The 18,246-nt window shown below is 36.6% G+C and overlaps 1 protein-coding gene across 12 annotated transcripts in view; it reads left to right on the top strand.

The window, feature by feature from the left end:
• The window catches only part of EML4 (EMAP like 4), a 162,993-nt gene that overhangs the window by 110,173 nt on the left and 34,574 nt on the right, over positions 1-18,246 (top strand). For all 12 annotated transcript variants that reach the window (XR_010149563.1, XR_010149562.1, XR_001715736.4 and 9 more), the window contains 7 exons: positions 1,318-1,441; positions 3,291-3,440; positions 5,099-5,168; positions 6,517-6,627; positions 8,475-8,570; positions 15,370-15,504; positions 15,626-15,761. Coding sequence is in view for 6 of the 12 variants with exons in the window: in XM_016948426.4 (XP_016803915.3) it covers positions 1,318-1,441; positions 3,291-3,440; positions 5,099-5,168; positions 6,517-6,627; positions 8,475-8,570; positions 15,370-15,504; positions 15,626-15,761 (822 nt within the window). In the remaining 6 variants the exon portion in view is untranslated. The remainder of the gene's footprint in view (positions 1-1,317; positions 1,442-3,290; positions 3,441-5,098; positions 5,169-6,516; positions 6,628-8,474; positions 8,571-15,369; positions 15,505-15,625; positions 15,762-18,246) is intronic.

Below are 18,246 nucleotides of genomic sequence, written 5' to 3'. Positions count from 1 at the left end.
TGCAAGCTCCACCTCCCAGGTTCACGCCATTCTCCTGCCTCAGCCTCCCAAGTAGCTGGGACTACAGGTGCCCGCCATCATGCCTGGCTAATTTTTTTTTATTTTTAATTTTTTCATATTTGTAGTAGAGACGGGGTTTCACCGTGTTAGCCACGATGGTCTCAATCTCCTGACCTCATGATCTGCCCACCTCAGCCTCCCAAAGTGCTGGAATTACAGGCGTGAGCCACCGCGCCCGGCTGTCTTTTATTATTATTATTATTATTATTATTAATAGCCATCCGACAGGTATAAGGTAATATTTCATTGTGATTGTGATCTGCATTTCTCTGATGATTAGTGATGTTGAACAGTTTTTTGTATACCTGTTGGCCATTTTTATGTCTTTGGAGAGAAGACAAAAGAAAAGATGTCCTTAGTCCATTTTAAAATCTGTTATTTAACTATTGAGTTCCTTATATATTTTTGAGATTAACCCTTTATTAGATATATGGCTTGTAAATATTTTCTCCCGTTCTGTAGGTGGCCTTTTTATTGTTGATTGTTTCCTGGCATAAGAAAAAGTTATGCCGCTTAACATCTGTAGGTTCATCCAGTAGTGTGGTAGACATGGTTGTTGTCTATCTAAATAATCTCACTCTTCTTTTCAAGTGTTAGAAAAACTGCTGTCACAAAATTTTCTTTAGCGTTTTTCTACTCAGCCTTCCTGGACTTCTTGTAGAAATGTGTCAACTTAGATAAATTATATTTTAATTATCAAAAAATTATTCTCAGTTAAGGAAATGGCCATTGGTTTATTTTTCCCTACAATGTTTTAGACTAGGACTTTATAGTATCACTTTGTTTTCTGTATGCTGTGTAATGTAGTTGGCCCTCTGTATCCATGGATTCTACATCCACAGATTCAGCCAACCATGGGTTGAAAATATTTGGGGAAAAAAATTGTCTATTATACTGAATATATGCAGACTTTTGTCATTATTTTCTAAACAATACAACAACTATTTACATAGCATTCACATCATATTATGAGTAATCTAGAGATGATTCAGAATATACAGGTTATATGTGAATACTATGCCATTTTGTATCAGGAAATTGAGCATCCATGGATTTGGGTATCTGAGGAAGGTGTTCCTAAAATCAGTCCCCCGTGGATACAGGAGAACTATATAACAAAAACAATTGTATATAATGAGACTAAAACTTTGAAGTAGTCATTTTTGTCTTGTTTTTATTGTATCCCGTTAATAATCCACTTTTGTATGACTATACCGAAAATACGTATGACTTAACTTTTGTCTTGTGTTTCAACAGAAGGAGAATATATTAAAATGTTTATGCGCGGTCGGCCAATTACCATGTTCATTCCTTCCGATGTTGACAACTATGATGACATCAGAACGGAACTGCCTCCTGAGAAGCTCAAACTGGAGTGGGCGTATCCTTCTCTACCATGACAGCAAATTCATTTGCTTTGTCTCTAGTTAACAAATTAGTTAACGTATTCTCTGTCAAAATTGTCTTTATACAAAAAAAAAAAGTAACAGCTACTTAAAAAATTAAAAAGGAAACATCAGGCCAGGCGCGGTGGTTCACGCTGGTAATCCTAGCACTTTGGGAGGCCGAGGCAGGCGGATCACAAAGTCAGTAGTTCAAGACCAGCCTAGTCAACATTGTGAAACCCCATCTCTACTAAAGATACAAAAAATTAGCCAGGTGTGGTGGTGCATGCCTGTAATCCCAGCTACTCGGGAGGCTGAGGCAGGAGAATCACTTGAACCCGGGAGGCGGAGGTTGCAGTGAGCCAAGATCACGCCATTGGACTCCAGCCTGGGCGACCGGGGAAAACTCTGTCTCAACAGAAAAAAAAAAAAAGGAGACATTATCTCTAATTCTTTGCTGTTAGCAATTTAAAGCCATCAAAGTTTATATCTTTGGAAAGGATAAACAATATTTTGTGAACATCATGGCAAGTACTTGCTAGAAAAGGCACTAGACTGGAACTGGAAGACTAGTGTTTGAGTTTTGGCCCTGCCACTTACTCTCCGTGAACCTTAACTTTCTTTACTTATAAAAGGGGTTAATTATTAACCCATACCTCACAGGGGCTGTTGTAGGAATTAAATAAGAAAACATCAGTTAAGCATTTTGTAACCTCAAATTAACAAGGCTGATTGTAATTCAGAATTAACTTTTCAGCCAGACTTTTTTTAAATGACTGTTAAAGGAGAGCTTTCCTAATTTCACCTAGAAATTTTCACTTCTTTTAGAACCTCCAAGAAACTCAGTGAAACAAAAGGAGTTGGTAGTTTGAACTCTGTTGTCTGCCTCCATTCTCCTGCACTTCCTCCCACGTCCCTTGAATTATTCCCTTCTTAGGCAGATATCAGCTTGGACACACTCACCCATCCTTTCGTTTTGTACAGCATATTTTTAACAAACATTCTGCCTACCAAACTGTTCCTTGCTATTACTTATTTATCATTTAGGTCCAGCATAAATATCCCTTTTCCAGATAGGCCTTCTTTTGGTCCCTCCCTTCTCTCTCTTTTTCTCTCCATCTAAATTAGGTCCTCCATTTAGGCTTTCTCCTAGCAGTCTTTTTTTTACCCCCCCCACGACTTGTAATTTTATATTTGGTGATTTTTTTTTTTTTCTTTGCCAGAGGATAAGCTCTAGAGACATAGGGCCTACATTTTTTTTGTTCGGAACTGAATGTTCACCATTATGCCTGATACACATTAGGATTTCAATACATATTTGTCTGGTAAATGAAGAAACTAAGATCTTAACATACTAAAAGAGTCAGGTTACGCTAGGGATAATGGCAGGATACGAGTTTTCCTTTTTTTTGGTGGAGGGGTGGGGGTGGGCGGCAACAGGGTCTCTGTGGCCCAGGCTGGAGTGCAGTGGCACGATCACTGCTCACTGTAGCCTTGACCTGACCTCCTGGGCTCAAGTGATTCTCCCACCTCAGACTCCCAAGTAGCTGGGACTACAGGCACAGGCCACCATGCCTGGCTAATTTTTTTTATTTTCTGTCGAGATGGGGTCTCACTATTGCCCACACTACTCTCAAACTCCTGGACTGAAGTGATCCTCCCACCTTGGCCTCCTGAAGGGCTAGGATTACAGGTGTGAGCACTCTGCCCGTCCAGGACATGAGTTTTCTAGTTCTAGTTCAGTCTTCTTCATTGTACCTTCCTAATTCCTTAAGTATCCATGAAAAATCTGTTAACAACTTGAAAACTGTGTTTATTTAAAACCTTGACTCTTTTTCTTTTAAGATATGGTTATCGAGGAAAGGACTGTAGAGCTAATGTTTACCTTCTTCCGACCGGGGAAATAGTTTATTTCATTGCATCAGTAGTAGTACTATTTAATTATGAGGAGAGAACTCAACGACACTACCTGGGTCATACAGACTGTGTGAAATGGTTGGTATCATTTAACATTGGTTCATTTTTGTTCTTTCAGGCCCTCATTTTGTGTTTTTTAAATTTGGGTTTTATTGAAAGTGATTTCTTGTGGAAAGCTCAGAATGTAAAAATATTATGGGTCATCTGTTGAATATATTTTAAAAGGAAAAAAAGGACTTTCGGCCTCCAAAATGGTGGTGTGGTATCAGCAGCAACAAAACACATGCTCCATAAATCATGATTGGAACCTCTTCTGCTTTCTCATGTCGTACAGTCCTTCTCTTCTCTGGTCTGTAGTATGAAACATATATGGGACAGACTGGACATTTTCAGGTTTCTGAAAGTGATTATTGGTTACTCGATATTTATTGAGGATTTGTCCTATGTAGATAAATTTTATACTTGAAGCTTTATTCTTTTGGGAAGAAAGAAATCTAGCTGAATAAGGATCATAAGTATGCCGTAGGATGTCAGACTACAAATGTGAGAACTCCTTTTAAATGCTTTTAAATTATTTTGTTACTTTTTAGTTAAATGCAATTATTTATTGTTTATTAATATTTTCCAACTTTTATTTTTTATTTATTACCCTTTTCCCCACTTAGATCCAAGGACTGACTGGATGTTTTCCAACATTTAAAAGCTTTTATGTCTGTACTATGCTGGCACCTGTATCTTTATCCAGAAAAAAATTAATAGATGACTATTATAATATATAGATATTGAACTTTTGGAGTTGATTAAAATATTGCCTTTTACACTTGCAGAATAATGTATGTACAAAACTATTTACTGCAGCATTGTTTGTGATAAAGATTAGAAACAGCCTAAGTATTTTTCAGTTGGGGACTACTGGTGAGGTTGTAGTGTACCTATAGGTCACCATGTAGCTGTAAAGAATGAGGAAGCACTTTATGTATTAATATGTAAATATCCCTCTGATGTATTCTTAAGTACAAATATTTAAGAGCAAGGGAATGTTCACAGTGTACAACCGTTGTTGAAAGAGTCTAGATATGGACATAAACATGTCTTTTTCAGAAATTTGCTAGTCACTCATATACGTGCTGTGAGTAATTTAGGCACATATGCTACGCTACTTCCCATTTCTATTTAAAAATTCCTTGCCTCAGTTTGACTTACAAGAATTTAGCGCTAAGAACTAATTAAAAGATTGAAAGCACTATGTGTGAAGATGCTCATTGCTGTTTTCTTTTGTTGAAAAGTAAGAAATGGCCTAAAAGATGGAAGAGTTGTCAAGTCAGCATGTATGAGGATTATGTAGCAAAAGGAAAAAATGCTTGTACTTTAATAGATTAAAATTAAACAGCACAATATTGCATCTTCACTATAATAAAGTCGTGTGATTTGTATGCCATTGTGCGTGGACTAGAAAGGAACTTCAGCAAATGAAAACAGTTCGTTAGCATGCCACAGTTATAAATATTTTCTTTGAACTTAGTGATTCATTAATCTGTGCAGCTTAACAAGTAAAAAGTACAGCTGAAAATTCAGAAATCTTCAGATATTTGATGACTGTTTGATTTGCTGAAGAAAACAGATAAACGTATGTTTTTTAACGATTAAAAACTGCTTATTTGAAAAATGTCAGTACAAAGTTATTCTGTTGTTTCATGTTTCCTGTGTTTAAAATCATTCTTAATACTGCTTTTTAGCCTTGCTATACATCCTGACAAAATTAGGATTGCAACTGGACAGATAGCTGGCGTGGATAAAGATGGAAGGGTGAGTGGCATAGTGTTATGCCTTCTGTACCTAGAGACATTGCTGTTAGAGTGGAATCTATTGTAATTTTAACCACAACTCATTTGTTTTATTCTTTTAAAATTTAAGTACTGAGGAATTTCTAGTATAAGCATGGAAAAAACATTAGGATATAAGAACAGTTTAAAAGACAGAGTCATACTAATAAATTTTGTTTCTAAAAAATAAGTGTTCTCCCTTAAGAAGCTATTTACTGTAAAAATGGGAAAACTGATACGCTCGTTACATTTTCTTTATATAAAATAACATATAAAGTAACCAGTGTCTGCGGGAAGGTACTGCAGTTTCCCTTAGTTGATGAACCTGTTGATTCTTATTTACTTTCTTAATTAATTAATTAATTATAGGGGTGGAATCTCACTTCGTTGCCCAGGCTGGGCTCAAACTCCTGGGCTCAAGTGATCCTCTTGAGTGAGTAGCTGGACTACAGGTGTGTGCCACCATGCCCGGCTAACTCTTGATTTTATGTGTGACTAGAACTGATACAACTTAAAGAGTTTCAGTTACTATTTAATATTATTGGACATTGATAAAAAGTGTTATTTTCTCAGGAATGAAGATTAGTAATACTAAAAGCAAAGTATCCGGAGCAGATTTGCCTGGATTAGAATCCTGACTCCACCTTTTTTTTTTCTTTTTTTTTTTTTTTTTTTTTTTTGAGACGGAGTCTTGCTCTGTCTCCCAGGCTGGAGTGCAGTGGCACAATCTTGGCTCACTGCAACCTCTGTCTCCCAGGTTCAAGCAATTCACCTGCCTCAGCCTCCTGAGTAGCTGTGACTACAGGCGCATACTACCATGCCTGGCTAATTTTTTATATTTTTAATAGAGATGGGTTTTCACTCTGTTAGCCAGGATGGTCTTAATCTCCTGACCTCATGATCCGCCCGCCTCGGCTTCCCAAAGTGCTAGGATTACAGGTGTGGGCCCCCGTGCCTGGCCGACTCAACCTTTTAATAGCGGTATCACTTTGGGCAAGTTATTTAAATCTCTGTATTCCAATTTCTTCATCTGTTAAATGATAATTATAATAGTGTACCTGTAGTGCATAGGATTAAATAAATTAATATGTGTAATACTTAGAATAGTATGTGTAACATCGTAAATACACAAGTTATTTGCTGCTATTTTCTTATTTTCACAGTATAAGAAAATACCTACTTAAGATTCATTTGGAGGCATGTCTAAATCTAGTAATTTATTAGAAGCTTATCCATCCCTATTACTTTTTTAAATGGCATTAGTTTTGTGTGCTATTGGTGTTTATTTGCATCCACCTGTCCAGTTGCCCTGCTGTCTTGTGTTTTTGCAGCCTCTACAACCCCACGTCAGAGTGTGGGATTCTGTTACTCTATCCACACTGCAGATTATTGGACTTGGCACTTTTGAACGTGGAGTAGGATGCCTGGATTTTTCAAAAGCAGTAAGTAACAATTTTTAGAGAAGTAAGCAAGCTGAACAAAAAAGCAGGAAAGAAGTTAAGCTCAGTTTTGTGTTTATGTGGCCATGAAGTGATAATCCTGAATTGAAAAATGAGATGCTAGCTATTGCTAACATATTAGCTATTGCTAAATGGCTAGCATTTTGACCTAAGTGCTAAAGTACTTTGGTTTAGTTAGGATGCAAGATATTTTATTTTAATTATTCTTGGAATTATGCTGCCTTGAGGTAGAGCTCCCATGTAGTAGCAGGAAGTGGTTGGAGGAAGATATACAAAGCATAGTACAATTTCAGACAAGCAATAGGATGCATTTTTGCCTTACCTTGAATCATAGAAAAGATCTATTTTATTTTAAAAATTCACAGCAAACTTGGCCAATTCTGTACAAATATTGGCTTTTCTTGATGTCATATTTGAGCAGCAGAAACAATCAGACCTTTGTATTTCCTGAAGTCCTGAATTATCTTGGTTTTGAATTGATGACAACATGGGTTTAAAATTTTCCCCAGCAGTCCTTTCTAAGTGTTGAGGCTTTATTCTAAGGGTAAAATAAGACAAGATCTTACTCATTTAAACATTCTGGTTTTTTCTTGAACTGTATGTAATTATGATTATAAAGTATACAGGCAACCTTCTATATTTTAGGATACATACTTTTTTAATTTCAAAGATAAATACCCCTGTAGATTTTATGTGACCTCAGTTATATTTTCATATTATCTCTTCAGTTCTTAGCCATTGGCAACTGTATTCTGGATTATGGGAGTTTTGTGGGACATGGAGGAAAGGACACTTTTAGAGCAGAAAGATAAATTTTAGTGAATTTAGGAACTTTGCTAGCTTGAAGGCACTGAATGTCAAGGGTCCAACAAGTCAGGAATTGGGAGAAGGACATTTAGAAAAGGAGATAAGAGGTCATAAAGGCAATACTTTTGCTACTTTATTTTCTCCCATAAATCTCTATAGCAGGAACTGTTGTCAGGTTGTTGATAACCATTGTTACGGTGTTAAGACCATCTTGAATTGCCTCATAACTCTATCTTTTCTAATTCAGATAATATTCCAATTTAGGCTAAGAGATAAAGAGGAGAAGAGAGTAAGCTCTGCCCTTCCTCAGTGCCTCTCACTCTTCACTACAATGTTTCTCTGTTCCATAACATTGTAAAGCATATTTCACAAATGATACTATTTTTAAAAAGCATTTAATATCATCTGTAGTTATTTTTCTTAAACTGGAATACCTAAAATACGTGAATGAGAATGGTTTGAGAAAAACAGGAAATTTCATTATAAAAAAGGAATTTCATTATAATTTTACTTAGGTTGTTTATTCAAGTTAATGTAAGTCAGGTATCTCACAGAAAACTGAAATCAGCAAACTCTAAAATAGCCATGAATTTTAGCTTATTCTGTCAAACTGTCAAAATTTAATGAGGAACAAAGTTATGAAATTGTGTACATTTCTTCTTACCTACCACAAGGAAAAATAGCTTAATACAGGCAGCAAGAAGGAAGCATAAGATGCAGAAGGGACTAGGATAGCCTCAAAATTAGTCACTATCTCTGAATAATAGGAGTGACTAGATGGCAAGTGGAAATAACCTGGAGGGATGAGGGGATTTAAATAGAATATTTTGTAAAAGAATCTTTATATTTTTGAGGAAAATACAGTTGTAGTAAATAGTGTATTCATTATGTTTCAAAGAGCGATGAGTTTAAAGGATTTTGGGTTATCTTACTATTAGCAGTTTTAATAATATGGTATTTCTTTCTTAGAATGTTAGCCCTATCAGTGAATTTTAAAATGCCTCTAATTGACTTTTCTTTAGGATTCAGGTGTTCATTTATGTGTTATTGATGACTCCAATGAGCATATGCTTACTGTATGGGACTGGCAGAAGAAAGCAAAAGGAGCAGAAATAAAGGTAAATTTTTAAAAAATCGAGTATTGTCTTTTAGAGTACGTTACTTGTTTTGCAGGTATTTGGAACTATATTGGTATTAGAACTATCTATTCTTAAGTCGCAAAAGCAGATCTACTAGCCACATTCAGCAAATTTAGTGATTTGTCATAATCGTTAAGATATTAACACTATAGTTATACAAGATAAAATAGTCAAGCAACTTGAAGCAATTTCAGTATTTCAGACATTACTATAGTCCTGAAATGCCAGAGTAGATGGATGTGTGATCTCATAATTAAGACTGAACACACTTCTTGGTTTTCTTCTTTAATAAAACATGTAATTTCATTCCATCTTTAAAGCTTTAGAAATCTAGAGGAAAAATTCAGTAGGAATACGACTGATGTAACTGAAGGGCTTATGATAAGTTTTTTGGTCTTAATTGTGTTTGTAGGATTATTTTAGAAAATTCAATAGCATTTATAATTGCTATAATTGCATTATAACTCTTTACAGTACAAGGGTTGATCTCTGTGTAGATCAAGCTGTACGTTGTAAGAGAAGAATGTAAAATGCATTGAAGCTGGGTTTATATGAGCCAGAAATGGACTTCTCCCTCTGACAGGCATTTAAAAAGATTCAAAGTGATAGAATGGCTTTAAAAAGTCTGTGTAATATTTGCCATACTCTTAAATAACATCACATTACTCTCCAACTCCTCTCTTAACAGTTTTGTTTTGAGTAAGCTTCAAGCTTTTAGCTTGTTGGGCAAAAAGATTATATGATGTTTAACTTAACATTTTGAAAGAAGTAGATTTGATTGTACTTAAAAGGAATATAACTTGTCAGAAAACCTCAAACTTTAAAAAACATAAATGAAGATATAGATTGACTTCCAGTTATTCAGACTAATTTAACATTGAAACATAGGGAAGTTGCATGAAAATGAAATATATCAGTTTTGATTCTTCATAGTAAGGTTTACCAGATGAAGTCTTGTGGTTTTCCTCCTACTGGCGATTTCTCGATCTCCTTTCCAGGACTTTAAATGTTGGTGTTCTTCAGAGTTTTATTCCAGATGCTCCACTGATACTATATGCTGCTCCCATGGCCTCATTTTCTATCTGCTGAGTCCCGTATCAGTTATCTCCAGCCCAGATCTCTAACAGGTTTAACTCATATTTCTAGTTGCATCCTAGACATCTTTATTTGAATGTCCTCTACCACAAATGAAAATCAACATGTTCAAATCTGTACATAATCATCTTTCCTAGCCCCCAACCACCAGTTTCATCCCTTAGTGATTGACTCCGCATTTCACCTAGCTACCTAAGCTAGAAACTTGGACATCATTCATGGCTCTTTTTACCTCACTTCTCACATCCAGGTAGTCAGGAAGTTCTCTAAACACCGTGTCCCAAATATCTGCATTATAGCACTTTCTAGTACAAGCGACTGCAAAACAATTGAAATTAACTTAATCTGGCCAGGGGTAGTCATTCACACCTGTAATCTCAGCACTTTGGGAGACCAAAGTGGGTAGATCATTAGATGTCAGGAGTTCAACACCAACCCGGCCAACATCGTGAAACCCCATCTCTACTAAAAATACAAAAAAAAAAAAAAAAAAAAAAAAATAGCCGGTTATGGTGGCAGTTGCTTGTAACCCCAGCTACCCTGGAGGCTGAGGCAGGAGAATTGCTTGAACCCTGGAGGAAGAGGTTGCAGTGACCCGAGATCACGCCATTGCACTCCAGCCTGGGCGACAGAGCAAGACTTCGTCTCAAAAAATAATAAAAATAAAGTTAACTTAATCAAAACAGAGGATGTATTGACTCCTGTTTAGGGAGGAAGAGAAAACCTCTAGTAAAGGTCAGAGGGAGATTTTGACTCAGAAATGACTTGATTCGGGGGCTGGATTACGGGTTGACTGTCTCTCCTCTTCTCCCTGTCTTGACCTTATTCTGTTCTACTATAGATGAGCTCCATCCTTGCTTAAGTCACAAGGATTTGGGGAGTTGATATATAACTTTTTAATTTATGTAAATTTAAAATTCAGTAAGGCGAGGGCAGCCCAGATGACCCGAGCTTGTGGGACCTCTCATGAAAAAAAATAAAGAATTAACATTAAAATTCAGTAAGGGCCTGGGTGCTGTGGCTCACGCCTATAATCCGAGTACGTTGGGAGGCCAAGGCAGGAGGATCACTTGAGTCCAGGAGTTCGAGACCAGCCTGGGCAAACATAATGAGACCTTGTCTCTACCAAAAAAAAAAAAAAAAAAAAATAGCAGGGTATGGTGGTGCACATTTGTAGTTCCAGCTATTTGGGAGGCTGAGGTGGAAGGATCAGTTGAGCCCAGGAGATTGAGGCTGCAGTGAGCTGAGATTGTGCCACTGCACTGCAGCCAGGGGAACAGAGCGAGACCCTGTCTCAAAAAATTTTTTTTTAATTTTCAAAATAAAAATAAAATTCAGTAAGGCAACTTAAAAACCTTACTGACAGAAATTAAAGAGGAGGGATGTTACATAATCATGGATAGGAGACGATAAAGATGTCACTTTTGCATATTGAGCTATACATTCAGCAGAGTCAAAACTCAGCTTTCATAGGAGTTGACAAACTGAATATATGTGGAAATATGAAGGGGAAGAAATAGGGAATAGTCACAATTGTGAAGAAAAAGAATAAGGTCAAAGCACATAAAATATAAAATATCAAGACTTATGTAATTAAGACATTGTGATACAAACATAGATCAGTGGAAGAGAATATAGAAACAGGTTACACAAATCAGTTGCTTGACTTATGCCAAAGGTGGCGATGCAGTAGGCACAGAATAATGTTTTCACTGAAGGGTGCTGGCTTAATTGGATACTCATATGAAAAAAAAAAATTACCTTGACCCCTCCCTCACAGCATTCAGAAAAATCAGTTTTAGATGGATTATGCATCTTAGCATGAAAGGTAAAAAACAGTAAAGCTTTTAGAAGAAAATACAGAACACCTTTATAAGTAGATTTCTTAAGGCATATAAAGTACTAACCATAATGGGAGAAAAAGATAAATCATGTTAAAAACTTCTCTTTATCAAGACACCTTTTTTTTTTTGTTGGAGACAGTCTCATTCTGTCACCCAGGCTGGAGTGCAGTGGCATGATCTTGGCTCAATGCTGCAGCCTCCGCCTCCTGGGTTCAAGTGATTCTTCCGCCTCAGCCTCCTGAGTAGTTGGGATTACAGGCGTGTGCCACCATGCCCAGCTAATTTTTGTATTTTTTTAATAGAGTCAGAGTTTCACCATGTTGGCCAGGCTGGTCTCAAACTCCTGATCTCAAGTGATCCTCCCATCTCAGCCTCCCAACGTGCTGGGATTACAGGTGTGAGCCACCACGCCCCGCCTATCAAGACACCTTTAAGAGTGTGAGAAAATATTTGTGATACATACTTCCAACAACACACTCATTATTCTGAATATATAAGCATCTATAGTTCAGTAAGAAAAAGACAGTTTTTTAAACAGCAAAAGACTTCCGGCACTACATAAAACAGGGTGTCCAGGTGATTAATAAGCATATGTAAAGGTACACAACCTCATTAATTATCAGAGAAATTCAAATTAAAACCCAAGTGCAATACCACTATGCACCTACCAAAATATCTTACGTGAAAAAGACAAAAATACTAAGGTTGCTGAGGAGGCAAAGTAACTGGAACTCTCACACAGTGCTGCTGGGCATGTAAGTTGGTAATAGCCATATTATCTCTTCAGTTCTTAGGCGTTGGCAACTGTATTCTGAATTATAGGAGTTTTGTGGGACATGGAGGAAAGGACACTTTTAGAGCAGAAAGATAAATTTTAGTGTATTTAGGAACTTTGTGAATTGTTCCTTAGTGAATTTAGGAACAATTTAGTGAATTTCAGAAAACTATTTGACATAACCTAAAGTCGAACATATGCATGCTTTCTGGCCCAAATTGTTCATCTCGGCAGAAATATATACATGTGTTTGCTAGAAGGCAAATAGCAGTGCTGTTTATGGTAGCCAAAAACATGGAAACTACCCTGCCCATCAGCAGGAGAATGGTTAAGTCAATAATGTGATATTTTCATACAAAAGAATACAATAGAGCAAATAGAATGAACAAGGTACAACTATATGCACCAACACAAATGGATCTTAGAAATGAAATGTTAACAAAATAACCCAGACATGAAGGAATGCATTGTGTATAATTCCATTTGAATGAAACAGAGAAAAATAATCTTTGCTGCTAAGAATCAGGATGATGGTTAAATAGAGGAAGGGGATAGTGACTGGAAAGGGGATCTAGGGTATTTATGGAAGGTTAGTAATGTTTTGTTTCTTGTTCTGAATGCTGAATAGCGATGTTTTCAATTTATAAAACTTTATTGAGCTATATACTTAAAATCTGTGTGCATATATATATATATATAAAATATATATCAATAAAAAGTTAAAAGGATATATCCTGTAAGGCAATACTCATACGCAAAGTGATTTAAACTCATAGATTTCTTCAGTTTATATCTTGACTGTCTTATCACTAGCATGATGGGTATGCTGGGAATATTTGTAGTTAGTTTTACAACCCTTTGATTATCTTAATTTGGCCTAAGATTTAACTGTCATGTAGTTTTGATTTGTCTGAGTGAAAACTAAAGACTGTTCAGTCAATCTTTAAACTTTACTTAGACTTGCTAAATATGTATATAGTTCTATACTACTGAATCACTGTGGGAAATTATGTAACAAGCAAGATGTGCTGTACTTTATCTTCAACTTTTTTTTTTTTTCTTTTTTTGGTCAGGGTCTCACGCTTCACCCAGGCTGGAGTGCAGTGGCTTAATCACAGCTCACTGCAACCTCGAACTCCTGGGCTCAAATGAATCCTCCAGCCTCAGCCTCCCAAGTAGCTAAAACTACAGCGCGCACCGCCATGCCGGCTAATTTACTTTTTGTAGAGACAGGTCTCACTATGTTGCATAGTTGATCTCTAACTCCTGGCCTCAGCAGTTCTCCCACCTTGGCCACCCAAAGCATTGAGATTACAGGCATAAGCCACAACACCTGGCCTAGATTAGATTTTATTAGTTGAATTTTATTTATGTGCTTATGCAAAGGCCCTTAAGCCCAAATGTTAAGTAACAGAAACGTAAAACTCATGGAAATATTGGAACTATGAGGGAAAAAAAAGAATTTACAACAACCGTTTCAAGTGTCATTTTATTAGTATAACATAAAATTTATTATTTTTAACACGGTTCATAAGACTATCATCTTTATCTTGGTTTTGTTTCGTTTTGAGACAGAGTTTCACTCTGTCACCCAGGCTGGAGCGCAGTGGTGCAATCTCAGCTCACTGCAGTCTCTGCCTCCCGGGTTCAAGCAATTCTCTGCCTCAGCCTCCCAAGTAGCTGGGATAAAGGCGCCCACCACCACGCCCAGCTAATTTTTTGTATTTTTAGTAGAGACGGGGTTTCACCATCTTGGCCAGGCTGATCTTGAACTCCTGACGTCGTGATCCACCCGCCTCAGCCTCCCAAAATGTTGGGATTACAGGCGTGAGCCACCACGCCCGGCCCATGTTGTTTTGCCAAAAGGAAATGCTTCCGTACACGTAAAGTTCTTTGCTAAGTTAAAAAGTGGACATTAATGATCACCCTGTAAATAAACACTAGCTAATAATAAGTAGCTTTACAGGCATGTAGTTAGGTTTCACCTCAGTGTTAAGTTTGAGTAGATGATTTTACTATAAAATATCAATTTAGTGAGAATTATGATTTACTGAAATTATAGAAATACACTGTTTTAGAATAATATCCTCAATTGAAATCATTTTAATGAAAAAACTAGTAATTTCTTCTTGAGTCTCATGCTTGTATTCTTCCTAGTCCACCATAAATCTTTTAAACTTAATGCCTGTCTTTGCTAGATTTTTTGAGGGAAAAGAGCATAAAAGCTCTCTGGGAATGTTTTTGTTTTAATTTCTGTAGGAATCAGTAGTGACCATTCTAAATCTACTTTTTAAGGGTTCAGCCTGAAGGACATATCTCTAAATTAGTCCTAATCTCTAAACATTTTGTTGAGGCTGGGCGCAATGGCTCATGCCTGTAATCCCAGCCCTTTGGGAGGCTGAGGTGGGCGGATGACTTGAGGTCAGGAGTTCGAGCCCAGCCTAGCCAACATGGTGAAACCATGTCTCTATTGAAAATACAAAACTTAGCTGGGCATGGTGGTGGGTGCCTGTGGTCCCAGCTACTGGGGAGGCTAAGGCAGGAGAACCACTTGAACTCCGGAGGCAGAGGTTGCCGTGAGCCAAGATCACTCCATTTGCACTCTAGCCTGGGTGACAGAGCAAGACTGTATCTTAAAAAAAAAAAAAAATCGTTGCGTGAATGAATGCTCCATAATAATAGTACAAAGAAAGATAAGACTTTCTTTTCTTTCTTTCAATACAAATAGCAGTGTCTTTAAGAAAGAATGTACATTGCTCTTAAATTCGACAGTTTTAAGTGTACTTTTCTGGCATGTGCAAGAAGTTAAAGGTATTCATATAAGTGTCTTTCTAATGCAGCGTTTTTATAAATAGCATAAAAGATGATACGATAATATAAGGACATCAAATTTAAATCATCCCAAAAAATACATTATCAAAATTTTTCAGGAAAATTGTCTTAGAAGAAGAGGCATTTTCTCAAAATCTTGCCCTATCGTTAATTGTAAGTAGCAGTAATTGAATTGATACTTGAAGGAGATAAGGATATACATTCATCTAAAGCTTTATTTCCCTTTTCATAGACAACAAATGAAGTTGTTTTGGCTGTGGAGTTTCACCCAACAGATGCAAATACCATAATTACATGCGGTAAATCTCATATTTTCTTCTGGACCTGGAGCGGCAATTCACTAACAAGAAAACAGGGAATTTTTGGGGTAAGAATCAGATTGTTTTAATGTCATTAGGTGTATAAAACTTTAATTTTTTTAATTGTTTAATAAGCATGAAGTTGTCATGGCAAAAAGAAAACTGAAAATTTTTATTGTTTCCTTGTAGAAATATGAAAAGCCAAAATTTGTGCAGTGTTTAGCATTCTTGGGGAATGGAGATGTTCTTACTGGAGACTCAGGTGGAGTCATGCTTATATGGAGCAAAACTACTGTAGAGCCCACACCTGGGAAAGGACCTAAAGGTACAGTATTCTTATATTAAACTCATTTCTGGTAATTCTCACATAGTGCTCTTTCAGTCCCATCTCTTAGACCAGGAGAGAAAGAGCTGCAGTGTAACAATATGAGCAAGTCACCAACATACCTTTTGTTTTCAGCATTCTTCATAATCTTTTTTTAATGAAATTATTTATCCAGTTATTTATTAAGCTTATATAACCCACATTTGACTATACTGAACCATTCCCTTTAGGAAGTTAATAATTAGAAAGAAATGATATGGATATATGTTAGTTTAAAAAGTATAAAGGCTCACTTTCCCCTGAGCTGGTTCTGGGATATCTGTTAGAGCAGAATGCATGGCCATGTGATAAAATGGAAGAGTGGAGAGAAAAGGAATAAACTCATAGTTCAATCCACTTCTCCTTTTTCTTTTCCTCACTGCAGCCCTTCTTCCCAACCTTAGTGTAGGGGTCCTTGGCATCCATTCAGCTTTACCTCAAATCAGTTTTCCTAAAAAACACAGATTTATTCTTAAGTTTTATTTGCACCCAAATATACAGGTCCTCTTTGCCCTTTTCTATGGTAAATGAAAAAAATTAGAGGAAGGACATGGAAAATAACCTTTTTAAAACCCCGTTTTTCGTTACTATTTAAGAATAATCAAACTTTGAAAAAAATGTCCAGAGTACCATGTACTTCCTTCAGAGTAGGAGGTTCTAAGAGAAAAATTGGAGACCTGGTTCTAAAACCAGTGGGCCAGGAGAAGAGAGAGATTCTTAGCAGCAACAGGTGGTAACAGTAGAAATAGAACTAGCTAGGTCAGCCAGTCCTCAATAATTCACCAAAAAAAAAGTAAGAAAGGAGGTAATGGGGAAATCACCCTGAGTTTTCTGAGACATTTCCCCTGGGGATTGGCAGGGCAACATGTCCTTTCTCTTGTTCATTCGCCTCCCCTAAACACACTGAAACAACTCCTTACCTCTCTCTTTCTGGAGTCCTTGCATCAGACCATGAAAATCACCCTAAGTGATTTATGAATAAGGGAATCCCTGTTCGTGTGCTCAGAAAGACCCGATTTACATATCTGCCTTCCCCAATAAGCTTTCCCTGGGCTAGCACAGTGTCCGGCATTTGCTATTAGCTGTTTGAAAACTGTTTGTCAAACATTAAGGAAATAACTTTTATCTTAACTTTGGGTGTCAATGTAGGAGTAAAAGTTGAGTAGTATTGATGAAAGCACTGTTTTCACCGAAATGTGGCATTTAAATTTCGCATTACTATTTTCTTATGACTGCACAGAGTTTCATACTGTATTTTTTAGGACAGATATTCAGATGCTCCTTGACTTCTGGATGGCATTATATCCCGATAAATCTATCATAATGTCAAAAAATAATAAATTGAACCAACATAAGTTAGGGACTATCTGTACGAAATTAATGTTTTAATTAAATGTATTTCAAATCCATTCACCTGAATGTCTAAGCTTGGCAGTTGAATTAGACATATTAAGAAGTTTAAAACAAGAAGCCTTAAATTGTATTACCATTGACTCCTATCTCAATCATTGGCCATATATTCTTAGCCTCTTTCATTCAGTTTAGGTTCAAAATTTACATACGAGAAGAATGGCAGTGGGTTGAGGGTTCTTAAAAAATAGAGTTACAACAACAATATATTATCAACTACTTTTCCCATTTATTTCTCTTTTCTTTTTTTCTTATTTTTCTTTCCTGGGCACATTTACTTAGTATCAGAAATGCCAGGAACAGCATAGTCTATTAAAACAGTGACTTTTAAATTGTTCACGAATCTCCAACACTGAGCAGAGTTTGCGTATAAATATGCCCTTTTGTTAGCCTTAATATTTGTGTTCAGGTTGGGGACAGGAAGAAGAGGTTCAGAGGTTTTTATTTTGGTCTTTGAAAAATTTGTGGCTCAACCTCTCTACATATGCACAAACAGGAAACAGGAAATCCAATCTTGTAAATTGCTGGGCACATGAAATGGCCTGTGTTGTACTTTGCCACATGACTAACCCTATTATGGGCAAAGTTGCTAAGAATTTGAGGTTTTCAATTGGCTGGGAAGAATTTGGTGAGCGCAGTGAAATAAATGGAAGTCCAGACCAGAATAAGTGTCCACAGTTTCCATTTTTTAATTCTTGCCCCCAGATTTCAGTAGATCCAATTTACATATTCCCAACTATGACATTTCTGCACCTGTGGCAGTCTTACCAACCAAAATTTGAGTGTACTGTGACATCCTGTCTGATAAAAGGAGATTTTTGGATGGCAGAAGTATAATTTCACAACTAATCCTTTTACTTTTGTAATAGGAGACAAACCAAAACTGTATTTTTTGTCTTAAAAGTGCTTTTATATATTTTTTTCTTGTTTCCAAACCATTTCTTCCTTAAACATGAATTAATGTGAATCTTCAAAGTAATTAGTGTTTTCTGTTTCTTAAGTAGATATGAGGTATTTGTTATTTATTTCCTACACA

Source organism: Pan troglodytes, chromosome 12 (genome assembly GCF_028858775.2).
Source record: "Pan troglodytes isolate AG18354 chromosome 12, NHGRI_mPanTro3-v2.0_pri, whole genome shotgun sequence".
In the NCBI taxonomy this organism is placed as follows: Eukaryota; Metazoa; Chordata; class Mammalia; order Primates; family Hominidae; genus Pan; species Pan troglodytes.
This window is presented reverse-complemented; position numbering and strand designations above follow the sequence as displayed.